General features: G+C 53.7%; 1 protein-coding gene across 1 annotated transcript; it reads right to left on the minus strand.

Moving 5' to 3' along the window:
* Positions 1-819: 819 nt before the first annotated feature.
* On the minus strand, positions 820-3,469 carry LOC137206406 (cystatin-9-like). Its single transcript, XM_067705154.1, is given in 3 exon segments — positions 820-1,063; positions 1,822-1,932; positions 3,138-3,469. Coding segments are annotated over 3 exon segments (450 nt in total). The 5' UTR covers positions 3,384-3,469; the 3' UTR covers positions 820-970.
* Between the last annotated feature and the right edge of the window lie 8,935 nt (positions 3,470-12,404).

Raw genomic sequence — 12,404 nt, forward strand, 5'->3', positions numbered from 1 at the left:
GGGTTTGACGCCCCTCCCAGGGTCCCTCCACAGCCCCAGGAAAGGGGTGAGCTCATGAAGGGCCGGGCAGCTTCCCCACATTGGGGTGACCTCAGAGGAGACCCTTTCCCAGGAGTTGCTTAAGGAGAATTGTGGCGTCGATTCCTTGGAAACATGATGGGAAGCACAGTGCGTAAAGGATCCTTTAAGCTTCCTTTGGCGGAAACAGCCGGGAGTCAGGAAAGGCCTCAGAGGGAGAAGGAGGAGGGGTGGGGGAGGGTCTTGGAGAGCAACTTGCCTGGTCCAGGCCCAGGTGGCAGGGGGACAAGAGCACAGCTCTGCCTATGCTGAGCAACGCCCACCAACAGCGCGGATGCCCGTGTCTGGGCTCCCCTTGGCTCTGCCGGAGTCAGGGCCTGGGAAGCCAGCCAGGTGTGTGTGGAGGACACATCCTGAAGAAGTCCTCACACCACACAAAGGGTCCCCTCTCCAGGAGACCCTGCGACACACACTTGAGAACAGGTTTTGATTCAGGAGGTGATCGCGGGCAGCACAAGGAGAGGAGGCAAGGAGGGAGAAGGTCCACGTGGCTGCTACCAAGAGTCCCAGGGCAACCATGGGCTTCTGCACAGCCACCTCTGAATGGCCGCCCTGGGGCAGGGATGCTGAGCCTGGAGACACTGCTCAGACGCACCTGTGCTCCTACCTTGTGGCACCTGCGGCTGGCTCAGGTGTCCACGGAGGAGAGACCCAGCCCCTGGGCTCAGCCGGCTGCCCTGCTGGCAGGACAGCCTCAGCTGCCCAGCACCCAACCTCTGGAACCAGGTGGCACAAAGCTGCTTGCAGTGCTGACGTTTAATGACCAATTCTACAGGAGGAAATGACAGGGAGGAATGTCCACATTGCCCGGATGTGACACCCAGACACCTGCTCATACAGAGGACAGAACCAGAGCTGCTCAGCCACTGAAGGGCCACGGCAGGGTGTGGTCTCATTCAGCAGAGCCCTCCGAGCAGGTGTTGTTCAGGAGTTGAAACTTCGTTCTCCAGGGTTCAGTGTCGATTGTAAAGAAGCAGGTGATGGTCTACGGGACAAAGCACAGGGACAGAGAGTGGCGGGAGGGGCCTTGGGAAGCGTGTAGCTCCAGCTGTAAAGCCAGCATCCCCCCCAACCTTGCCTTCCTGGGGTGGGCAGCTGGGGGCGCAGGCTCTGGCCCTCAGTCCTGGATGTTCCCGACCTGGGACTCTCTCCTAACCCCAGAGGCACCTGGGTCATTCTCCCCTCTCCAGCTCTGTGGTCTCCAGGGACCCGTCCCCCAGGATGTCCCAGTGTGACCCATGACCCCAGCGTCCCAGCAGGGCCTCTGATCCAACTCGGGTTTGTCCTGGGGTGGGGTTTACCCGCCTTATCACCAGGGCAGGGCCTGGGAGGGAGGGCAGTGGGGCTCCTCAGCTTCCACCCCTCGGGCTCTGGGTCAGTGGCAGGGGGACCCGAGAGGGGGGCTACTCAGCCCAGGTGATGTTGTTGCCGCCCCCCTCCGCACTTCTCCTGAAGGCAGGGAAGGGAGGTGGGTGAACACCAGGGAGGGCACATTCCCGTCTCTGGCCCAGGTGACCCGGTCCCAAGTGGTCAGGAGCAACCTGACCCCAGTGTGACCTGGGGTGCAGCGGCTAGACAGGCCAGGGGCGTACAAGTGACCAGGGCTGGCCTGCCTGGCTGGGCTCCGTCCTGCAAATGCCCCTCCGTGTCCCTTGGAACGACATTGTCATCACTCCCCACACCCCCTGCCCCGAGGCAGCGTCCACAGCCTTGTAACCTGAGGGCTGCTGTTGCTTGTCTTACATTGTTCACGTCTGGACTTGCTTGAAACGGACAGTTGTCAATGTCTTCGTCAAATTTCCCACACCTGGTTCGGCCGAGCTGCAGCTCCGTGGAGAACACGATGCCATTTGCCTGCGTTTGTACAGACCTTGAAGTGGACCCATTCCCTGCACCACCACCCCCCACACACACATTCACACACACACACACACACACGAGAATACAAGCACACAGGCGCACTCACAGGATTGGGACGATGGCTCTATGAAACACCACCCCTCTCACAAAGTGCACTCTGAAGGTTTCTGTCCTCTTCTCCACTCCCTGGTCCTTCAGCCTTACAGTGTCTTCTGGCTCCATCCGGCCTTTATTTCCAACACCCAGAGTCAGTCTTGGACTCCAGGCCAAAGACCATAGACAGAGGCCCAGCTGGAGGGTGCAGGGCAGCAGGACCAGCCAGGACCAGCTCCAGTGTCCACGGAGTTAAGCCCAGCAGCGTGGAGGGCCCTCTGCCTTCCTTCTATCACTCAACCCAGAGGTGCAGAGGGAGTGACGCCCCAGCGCCCCACCACACACAAGCATTCAGACAAAGCACACACACACAACCACACACGCGCACACAACCACACACGCGCACACAGCCACACACAGGACCAGAAGTGCCCCTCCTCCGGAGTGTTCTCGGTGTTCGTGTCTGCAGCCCACGTGAAAATCACACCCCTGGTTGCATTCTGCAGAGACTGCATTGCTAGGGGAACATTTTAGGGTTAAGAATGCCATCTGGGAAGAGTGTAAATCACACTCAGTCCACGTAGGTGGGGACCCAGAGGGAGCCCAGAACACGTGGAGTCAGAGGAGAGGCTGTGAGCTCCCAGAGGCTCCTCAGGACCAGCGGGGCCTGTGACTCCCGAGCCGCTCTCCCCCTCCCTCTGTGGGCGTCTCTGTGTATCTCTCTCTCTCTGTTTTTCCTAAACTAACCTATTTTAATGTTATTTCCATGAAATCTTGTCTAAATCTCTCTAATCCAGTATCTTCTGTCTGGCTCTTTATTTTTACTAAATGGTTTCATCCCCTCTTACTCCATATTTGGTCATTCTTCATTAAACAAGGTCAGAAATGATGAAAACTGAAAACACACCTTACATGTGAGTAGACTGACAGTTTAAAAAATTCCCAAGTTATTTTTTTTATAAAAGCTGAAACTAACCAAATAGAGTTTATCCCTCTATATTATGGGTTTCAAATGGTGATAGAGATCCCTTGATGACAACCCCCTCCTGACCCTCATTAGCAGCAGGTGTGGGCCCGTGCAGGAGGGGGGAGGATGTGGTACCTACCGGCTCCTTCCACGACCTCAGGATTCGCACCACCTTGTAGGCATTGCTGTCCTGGCTCCTCTGGTTGAACACATGTACGGCGTACTCCACGGTGGCAGGGAAGTAAAGCTCCAAGGTTGCTTGGTCTTCACCATTCCCTTCCCCTTGGGGTTACCAGCCGTGAGTCACCACGAGCTGGGGACCTAAGAGAAGCAGGAGCAGGGCCCAGGGCTGAGCCCACCTGCACGTCCACTGCTGACGCAGCATGGCTGTGGGCGTTCGGACACCCAGGCTTCGCCCTTCCCTGCACTGGCTCCCACCCAGCCTCCCTGGGCATTGGGCCAGTTCATCTGCTCCGGGACATACTCCTGGCCTTGGTCCTCCCCTCTGGCATCACACCCTGTCCCTTCCCTCTTGTGACCCTGCCTCCTCCATCCTAAGCTGATAAAATTGCCTCCTGTTGAGGAAAGAGAAGCGAGACCCAGGCAGGGTGGGTGGAGAAGGACCAGCCGTGGAGGAGGGACCCCTGCAGCTGAAGCCCAGACATACACCCCCCTCGGCACCTCAGTGGGAGGGGAGGCTGAGTTGTGTGTCCCAGTTTCGGACGCTGAATCAAGGACACAATTGCAAAGGGGTGAATTGGAAGGGGGTCTCTGGACGCAGCAGTAGGTGCGGGTCAGCGAGAAGAGGAGGGACAGAGCCAAAGAGGATGAGTGGCCCAGAGCCAGCTTGTGGGTGACAGAAGGCGGCCTGCCCAGAGGGGAAGTGTATTCACGCTAAGAAAGCAGCAGAGGGCCAAGGTCTGGACAAGTGCAGGTGTGTCCTTGTCCCCCGTGGCCCCCAGCCCCCTCGAGTTCTGGAACACAGGCGCCCCAGCCCCTGGGCGGGTGCTGGGGGAGAAGACTTGCAGGTCCTAGAAGCAGGAGCTTCCCGCCAAATCCCTGCGTCTCCCATGACACAATCACTCCGCCCCGGCATCTCAGCCTGGGGCCTGGCTAGCTGATGGACACGCCCTCCCTCCAGCGGTGTGACCGGAGGGTGGCCACTGACACACCCTGGGCCCGGGTGCCCCCTTGTCGGGGGCTGTCACCGGAGGAGGCAGAGTGAGTGAGGGGGAAGCAGAGAGAGGGGAGGAAGTCAAGGCGCTCAGGAGGCTGAGCTGAGCCCGCAGGAGATGCCAGTGTCTCGGCGCCTCGCGGCCACAGCTCAGCAGGCACACGACTCCTGTGTGCTGGGTTTGCGTCCGAGGAAGAGACCGTCACAGCCTCCAGCTGGGGCACAAACCAGCTCTGGGACGATGACACAGCACACTCTTTCCAGACAAGACTTTGCCTCTGTGCCCCCAAAACAGGCCTTTATCCTCTGTCCACAGCTACTGGAGCACTTCCGAGGGGCCCAGCATCCCCCGGAGGCCTGTGGATGCCCCCACCCTGGGCCTTGCCCTCCTCCAGGATCCTGACCCAGCAGGTCTGTTCAGGCCCGGAGAATGTGCCTCTTAGTCGGTTCCCAGGGGACGGTGCTGTCCCTGCCTCTGGTCCACACGTTGAGTAGCACAGTTCAGGGTCCCCGGGAGTGGCCACAGCAGAGTCACAATGGGAAGTCACTCACTTGTGTGGGCTGGGGGCTTGAGAATGGTTTCTGGTGGCCACACTGGATCAGAGAAGGAGTAAGGATACCACGCCTGGGGACAGAGAAAAAGGTGGGTTTCTAGAAGCCCGGCATCAGTGAGTAGATGGTGCCTATGGGGGGAGAGAAGGGGCTTTGACCCTGACTTTCTGTCCCCCCACCCCACCCCCGCCCGACTTGCTTAGAGCTGCTGTCTTCCCGGGAGCAGGGGCTCTGAACCCTGCCCAGGCCTCCCCTCCTCGGGGTGCCCAGGTGCCCGAGACCAGCTCACATCTCATCCTCCCCCCACTTCTCCCTGAGATCTTGGCCTGGCCCTCGGCAGTGAAAGCTCAGAGCCCTAACCACTGGACTGCCTGAGAATTCCCTGTGATTTTTTTTTTTTTCCAAGCAGGTTCCATGGTCACCGTTCCCTGGTGTCCAAGCACAGGACTCAGTCCTGGCTGGAAGATGTCGTTTTGCCATTTGGTGTTTGCAACAAAGAAGCAAGGCAATATGATCAGGTGTGAGAAGCAACCAGACGTGCAGGAAAACCCGAGAGAGGTTGTGTCTCTGGACCACCATTCAACCTCGAAGCAGAAGGATGTTGCATTCATGTGGATGGACCAGGAGGAAATTTTAGTGACGGAAGCCAGACAGAGGACAAAACACTGCTTGATTCCACTTTCATGAGGACTCCAAAGTACTCAAAGCAGAAAGTGGAATGCTGGCTCCCAGGGCTGGAAGGAGGCAACTGGAGGGGATGTTGGTCAGAGGATATAAATCTTACTTACAAGATGGACAATTTCTGGATGTGTACTCTACGACATAGGGCCTGGAGCTGACACTGCCGTGGACTTGCACCTGGGCTGACAGGTCAGATGTTGAATAAGTGCTCTCAACACCGGAAAAGAAAAACATTAAACAAAAACGTGAAGGTGATCCGTGTATAGCCTGGACAGCGGGAGCTTTCTCACGTGGATCCCAACCTCCAAACTCTTAAGTGTACACATTGGATGTGTGCAGCTTTTGTCTGTCAGTCATATTTTCCATAAAGTGATGTAACCAAAAAAATCCACAACAGGTTGTCCATTTTCTCAGATGGCTGTAAGTTCACTAAAGCTGCAAAGGAAACGGAAGTGACGTGGCTTTTTTTGCCGGAGAGTGAATATCCAGGTGTAGGAGTGAGATGAGGTTTTCAGCAATTGTAGGAACGTCTCAGTGGATTTTCGGGGGGAACAGGCTGTGGAGACGTGAGTGAGTCCTGACACACACCTGGATGGATAGCAAGTATCTCGACAGAGGCCAGCAATGCCCACAGTGGCCACTCACACTTTGTCACCAGAGGAGCCTGAAAAACACGGGTCTGTCTTGTGCATGTCCTGAGGGCAAACAGACCTGTGCATTCAAAGCGGGTGTCCACACACACTCTCATACGAGGGACGGTGTGGACCCCTGTGCACAGCATCTCTCCTCTCAGTGCAGCCCAGGAGAGGACGGCATGGCCACAGCCAGCCCGGGACACAGCACGTGGACACGACTGGCCCTTACAAATGTGTACAGAGCCCCCGAGTCCTTGGTGGTCTGGTGGTCTCCCTTCCCAGACTGAGAGCTACGGACACATCCAGACAAGAGCCCAGGGAAGAAGGGTGAATGTGGGCCTTAGGCTGGGAGGCCCTGAGACGTGGGCACAGACAGAGCCGGGGCCCAGGAAACCCAGAAGGTGTGCAGTCCCTGCTGGGGGCCCTCTGCCTGGCCCTGCCTCTACCTGGAATTGGGCTACCTTTGCTCTCAAGACTCCTACTCATCCCTCAGGGCCCAGGCCAAGTGTCACCTCTTTTCCAAAGCTGTCCTGACTCCCATCGGAAGAACTCTGTCTCCTTGGACTGGATCATGGGCACCGGTTGGCCTGTCTCCCAGGGGAGGCAGGGCTTCTGTCATGTCCACGTTCGTGCTGATGGTACCAAGCACCCCCTGGGCGTCTCACAGGGAGTTCTCCAGAAGTACTCACTGAAATGGGCCTGATTCCGTGAAGCCCAGCTCTGTGTGCCAGAAGCATCCCTTTCAAGGATCAGAGAGTCTGGGCCATGGCCAGGACCAACCACCAGCCCTTCTCTGGGGAGCAGGGGTGAGCAGTCGGTCATCTCTACACGGGACACACGATGATCCTTCCGGACAAACGCCCCCAAACTCACAGCTCAAAGCCGTCCTTCCGGGGGATCTGGTGCCCTGAACTCACTGCCCAGACTGACCGGCCCCTCCTGTCTGTGCCTCCTTGCCCAGGATCACATGCTTGGCTTCCAGACCACCTCCTGCTTAACACTCCCCTCGGGACCCCACCCAAATAGCCCAAGATTCCCCAGGCACCCCAGGAACTGGGAAACAAGGATGTGCCTAGGGTCCACGTGGTCAGAGGAAGAACTGGGCAGAGAGAACCCCAGGACCGAGCTGCGTGACCACCGTCTGCCAGAGAAATTGAGACAGGCTGGGACCTGGGACCCTTTGCTGCAGTTCTGCGATGCTTGCACCTGGACACACCTGTCCTCCAGCAACAAAATACAAAGAAATGGCATGGGACTAAAAATAACTGCATGCATGCAGTTAGGGCAAATTCTGGACAAAAGAGACCAAAAAATCCAACTGCCACTTTTGAAGAGCCTGGAGCACAAGCAGGGTACTGCGCATGCCCCCTGCCCACCCCACCACCTAAGGGGTGGGCAGACCACCTAAGCCACACCTCCAGCCCAACCCCTGGACACACCCCTACCCTCATCCCATGTAAGGAACAAGCTCGCCCCACCTCCCCGAGCGAGCGCGCAGGAGAACCTGTTGTTTGTTCTCCCTCCTCCTTGCTGCAGCAGGGGCCCCAATAAAGCCTTGCCTGAATTTCTTGTCTGGACTCTGATCAATTTCTATTGATTGGGGAAGGCCAAGAACACTGACTGGTATTAGATTTATGGTGCCCAACATGGGGCACTTGTCCCCTTCTGGGGCGAGGATCTGGACACCTCCAGGACCAGTGAATTCAGCTTCCCCATGGGTGACACGTGGCCACCTGAACCTCTTGTTTCAGCGTCACCACGTTTGGTAAGTCTGCCTTCCTGGCTCCTGGGGGCCTCAGTACCCTCATTTTCAGGCAATGCTTTCCGCCTCCCCTTTGTCCCTTTCCCTCTCCTGAAATCTCTCTGCTTCTCTCTCTGTCCTATCCTTCTGAGAGACTGGACGTCAGGCAGCTACAGCATCACTCCTCTCAGATTGTGAGACCTGCTCCCTCTGGCTGGCAGCGGCTCACCTTGACGGGTGACAGGTAGAGGTGGGAGAGGCTCGCCTCACACCGTGCAGACCTTTGTCCAGCGGGCTCTTCCTGATGGGAGATTTATGAGCGTGGTAGATGTTCAAACTTCATATCGTGGAGTGGCTGGAAGTCCTATCACCCCAGTATTCTCACCTTTATTTTCCTGCTGTCTCTTTCTCTTTTTCAGTCTTTTTTGTCCCTCCTCCCTTTACCTCTCCCTTGGTCCTTATACCTTCACTCCCATCCCCTTTATCCTGAAAACTTCTTGTGTCTTTAGGTTTTTGTCACTGGTATCTCTGTTTTATGTCGTTTTGTTATCGACCAGGGCTCTTGGTCTCCTTAATCAATAGAAATTGATCAGAGGGCAGACAAGAAACTCAGGCAAGGCTTTGCTGGGGCCCCTGCTGCAGCAGTGGGGAGGGAGAGCAAACAACAGGTTTCCTTGCTTGCCACTCCCCAAGGGGGCGAGGGTCAAGCTTGTTCCATAAATGAGCCTTGATTGGAGAGACTATATATCCCCGTTTTGCCAGAAAATTTAGGACCCTAACAGTATTTTGATATGAATCTTGTTTGGTTTCACTCCTTAATAAATCATCAACATATTGTAACAGAGTTCCCTTCTCAAGGCTCAGTTCCCTCAGTTCCCTTGCTAACGCACTTCCAAAAAGATAGGGGCTGTTCCGAAAACCCTGCGGAAGCAACGTCCATGTATATTGGGCAGCCTCCAGGGGGTCAGAGTCCCTCCCCTCAAAGGCAAAAAGGTAATGAGAGTCTGGATGTAGGGGAATACAGGAAAATGCATCCTTGAGGTCCAACACAGAGAAATACCGAGCACTCCCTGGCACCTGGGCGAGGAGGGTCTATGGGTTTGGCACCAGTGAATGAACAGGAATGATGGCCTCATTCACTGCTCATAAGTCTTGCACAAACCGACGCTCCCCGCTCTGCTCCCCGTTAGGCTTCTGTACTAGGAGGATCAGATGCTGCAAGGGGATTGCAGTTTTAGGAATGAGTTCATGTTTTAGGAATTTGCTGAGCAGCAGTTCATGTTTTAGGAATTCATGTTTTAGTAATTTGCTGAGCAGCAGTTAGATTCCCCTCAGGGCCTTGGGCTTTAAAGGATATTACCTCTTCCAGGGGTGTTTTCCCCCAGGCCTTAAGCTTATTTTTACGGGGGGAACACGTTTTGCCCTTCCTGGCACCGAGGTAGCCCAAGCTGCAGGATCTACCTGTTCTCTGATTTCTTGGGGAATATTTTGATACCCAGCAGGTGGGTCATCTGGGGCTACTAACACATGCATTCTCTGTTTGAATTCTTTACTTCCTTGGACCTCACCCTGTCCTAAGAATACACCAGCTCCCAACTTATTGAGCAAATCTCTCTTGAGGAGAGCGACAGGGTATTCTGACATATACAAAAAGGAGTGAGTAATATCAATGGAGCCGATTCCACAGGCGAGCGGAGATATAAATCGCCTTACCTGTGGCCGTCCATCAACGCCCGTCACAGTACAGTCACGGTGGCAGAGGGGGCCAGCTGCCCAAGTCAGCACAGAGCAGGCGGCTCCAGTGTCTACAAGAAGTTCGGTTCTCCTAACTGCCACGTGGAGGGTGAGCTGAAGTGTCGCTGGCGTAACGAGGATGGATCCGGTGGGATCTGGAGCTGGGCGGGCACTCAGGCCCCTTCAGCTGGTGTGCGGGAATCTCTCATCCGGGAGATTCACAAGGACCTGGGGCAGGTCGGGGTTGCCCCTTGGGCCTCCCACAGGAGGGCGCTCAGGACATTTCCCCTTCCAGTGCCCCCCTTTTCCGACAGAAGGCACACTGGCTCGGGCCCCTCGAGGTGGTGGGCGAATCAGAGCAGCCAAAAGCTCCCTTTTCTTCATCAGCCTCTTATCCTTATTGGATAAAGATTATCCTTATCCTCGGTGAGGTCTCAGTTGTTACCGACCTTGAAGGTCTCCTCTACCAAGGCTGACAACGGGGTTTGGGGCCCAGCCTCAAGCTTTTGTAATTTTCTCCCGATATCAGGAGTAGCCCGGGTGACAACATGCACGGCCAATAGCGTCCTCCCTTCTGTGGCCTCGGGTCTGTATTGGTGTATCCCTGAATGCCTGTCACCAGCTCAAGAAGACTGCCGGCTTTTCACCTTTTTCCTGTGTAACTTCTCAGACCTTATCGTCATGTACAGGCTTCACCACACACCTTTTCATGCCTTCTGAGAGACAAGTAATATAATGTCTCATCCTGGCCTGGCCTACACGATCTTCATAGGCCCAGTGTGGGCCATGTTCCTGGATTGCATCCCCGCCCACCTGATACATTTAGTGATGTGGATGGGTGGCCAGTAGGCCATCTGTGTGTCCCCTGGCCTTTCTCAGTATATGCTCCTTTTCATCTGGGGTGCAACAGTGGGCCAGAATGACCATGATGTCCTGCCAGGTGAGAGAGAATGTCAATCCCAGCCTGATAAATTCATCCCTAAACTTGTCAGGGTTCTCTGAGAACCTGCCAAACTTCTCCTTACAGATTGCTAAGTCTCCCTTCGAGAAGGGGACATGCACTCTAGTAATCCCTCCATTTCCGTCAGCTACTTCCCGAAGGGGGTAAATGCCTTGTGGGGCAGAGGTGGAGGCTAACTTTGAACCTATTCCTAGGAAAACCATATTCTCATAAGAGAGAGAGAGAAACTAAATCTTGCATCAGCCTACTGTAAATAAAATCCATTTACCTAATTAAATTTAATCCAACCTTAGAAAACCCTGACCACATACAAAATTCTTTCGCAATGTTCCTCTTCTGCAAACCTTCAGCAAATTTCTGTAGCCATACTTCGTCCCTTATTCTTTTCCCATTCAGAAATAGGCAGCTCTAGGACAAAATCACCCTTTTTCCTTTAACAGAATGTGTTTCCATTCCTCATACCTTCTTTTCTGAAAACACACATCCTACTTTCCTTAAGCAACTATGAACTGTCTTTTTCATTAGCATTCCATAAATTGGTAGAGAACATCTCAAGGTGGCAACTCACAGCTTAACTTCTCTCTCACAAGAAGACAAGAGTAGGTAAATTTAGACCTGTTTAGCAATCAATGTTCCAATATTTTATCTCATTTGAAATGACCTGGATATTCGATTAATTCCTATCATTTAATTTAATTTAGTTTTAAATTTACCAAAATTTGGAGAGATGGTTTTGTTTTAGATTGACATTTCCAAAACATAATTATTCCTAGACTTTACCAAAAAGCTCTTATCCCAGTTACATTACTTAAAATTTCAATCATATCAGGTTATTTTCCCTGTTGACAGATTTTGTAACAGGAAAGATATGCACTTACTGACTTCCAGTAACCCTAGATACAATGAAAGTATTGTACTTAATGCTGATGACTCTAAAGATGGGTCTGTATTAATTAAATCCACGAGCTTAAGCTAAACAAGTTAATTTCTACGGAACCAGAGATCTCATAGTTTTCCTGCTTGAATTTAAAATGGCCCCCTTTTTTTTCCCCTCAGTCTGGGGGACTACAGATGAATCAGGTGGTTCCTGAGAGCCCAGGTAGAACAGCTACACTGCAAAAGCAGAGAGAGATGCAAGCCCTTCCAGCTCAGGTAGAAAGAATAGTTACATTGCAAAGGAACAGGAGAGAGGTGTAAGACCCCTGAGCCCAGGTAGAATAGTTACGTTGCAAGAACAGAGGAGGGAAAGTGCAAGCTCCTATCTTTTCTTTTTGTTCTTTAAAATCCCACTAAGTAACCCAAGGCTGGAGTCTCAGGCAATGTGGGCTGTTCGTATTTCAAGGCTTAAATGTTCCACTGCCCACAATGTTGGCAGAGACTTGCAGGAGCAGCTGGACAGACAGAACTACATCACAAACAAAGATGCCAATCACAAAACTTAAAGACACAAACAAGAAGTTTTTAGGATGAAAGAGATGGGAATGCAGGTATGAGGACCAAGGGAGAGGTAAAGGGAGGAGGGACAGAAAAGACTGAAAAAAGAGAAAGAGACAGAAAGAGAGAGATTGCCATTTCAACCCGCCCCTCTGTGGGTCTGTATTCAGACACCAACCTGCACGCTTCCGGAAGGGCCAGTGAAGGAGGGAGGACCCTGTTCAATGCCCACTGGGGTGATCAAACCCGGAAACCAGCCAGTTGTACCTCGTCTGTGGGACAGCAAGCCACAGGTGGGACTCTCAACCCCGCATACACCAGTATATAGAAATCAGCCTGTTCCCAATGGGGCTTCTCTTGGCGGCAGGAAAGTACAGGTGAGAACATTGGGATGATAGGACTTCCAGCCACTCTGCCATATGAGGTTTGAACCTCTATCACTCTCATAAATCTGCCGTCAGGGAGAGCCCACTGGAGCAAAGTCTGCACAGTGT

This window comes from Pseudorca crassidens, chromosome 15 (assembly GCF_039906515.1).
Source record: "Pseudorca crassidens isolate mPseCra1 chromosome 15, mPseCra1.hap1, whole genome shotgun sequence".
Taxonomy (NCBI): Eukaryota; Metazoa; Chordata; class Mammalia; order Artiodactyla; family Delphinidae; genus Pseudorca; species Pseudorca crassidens.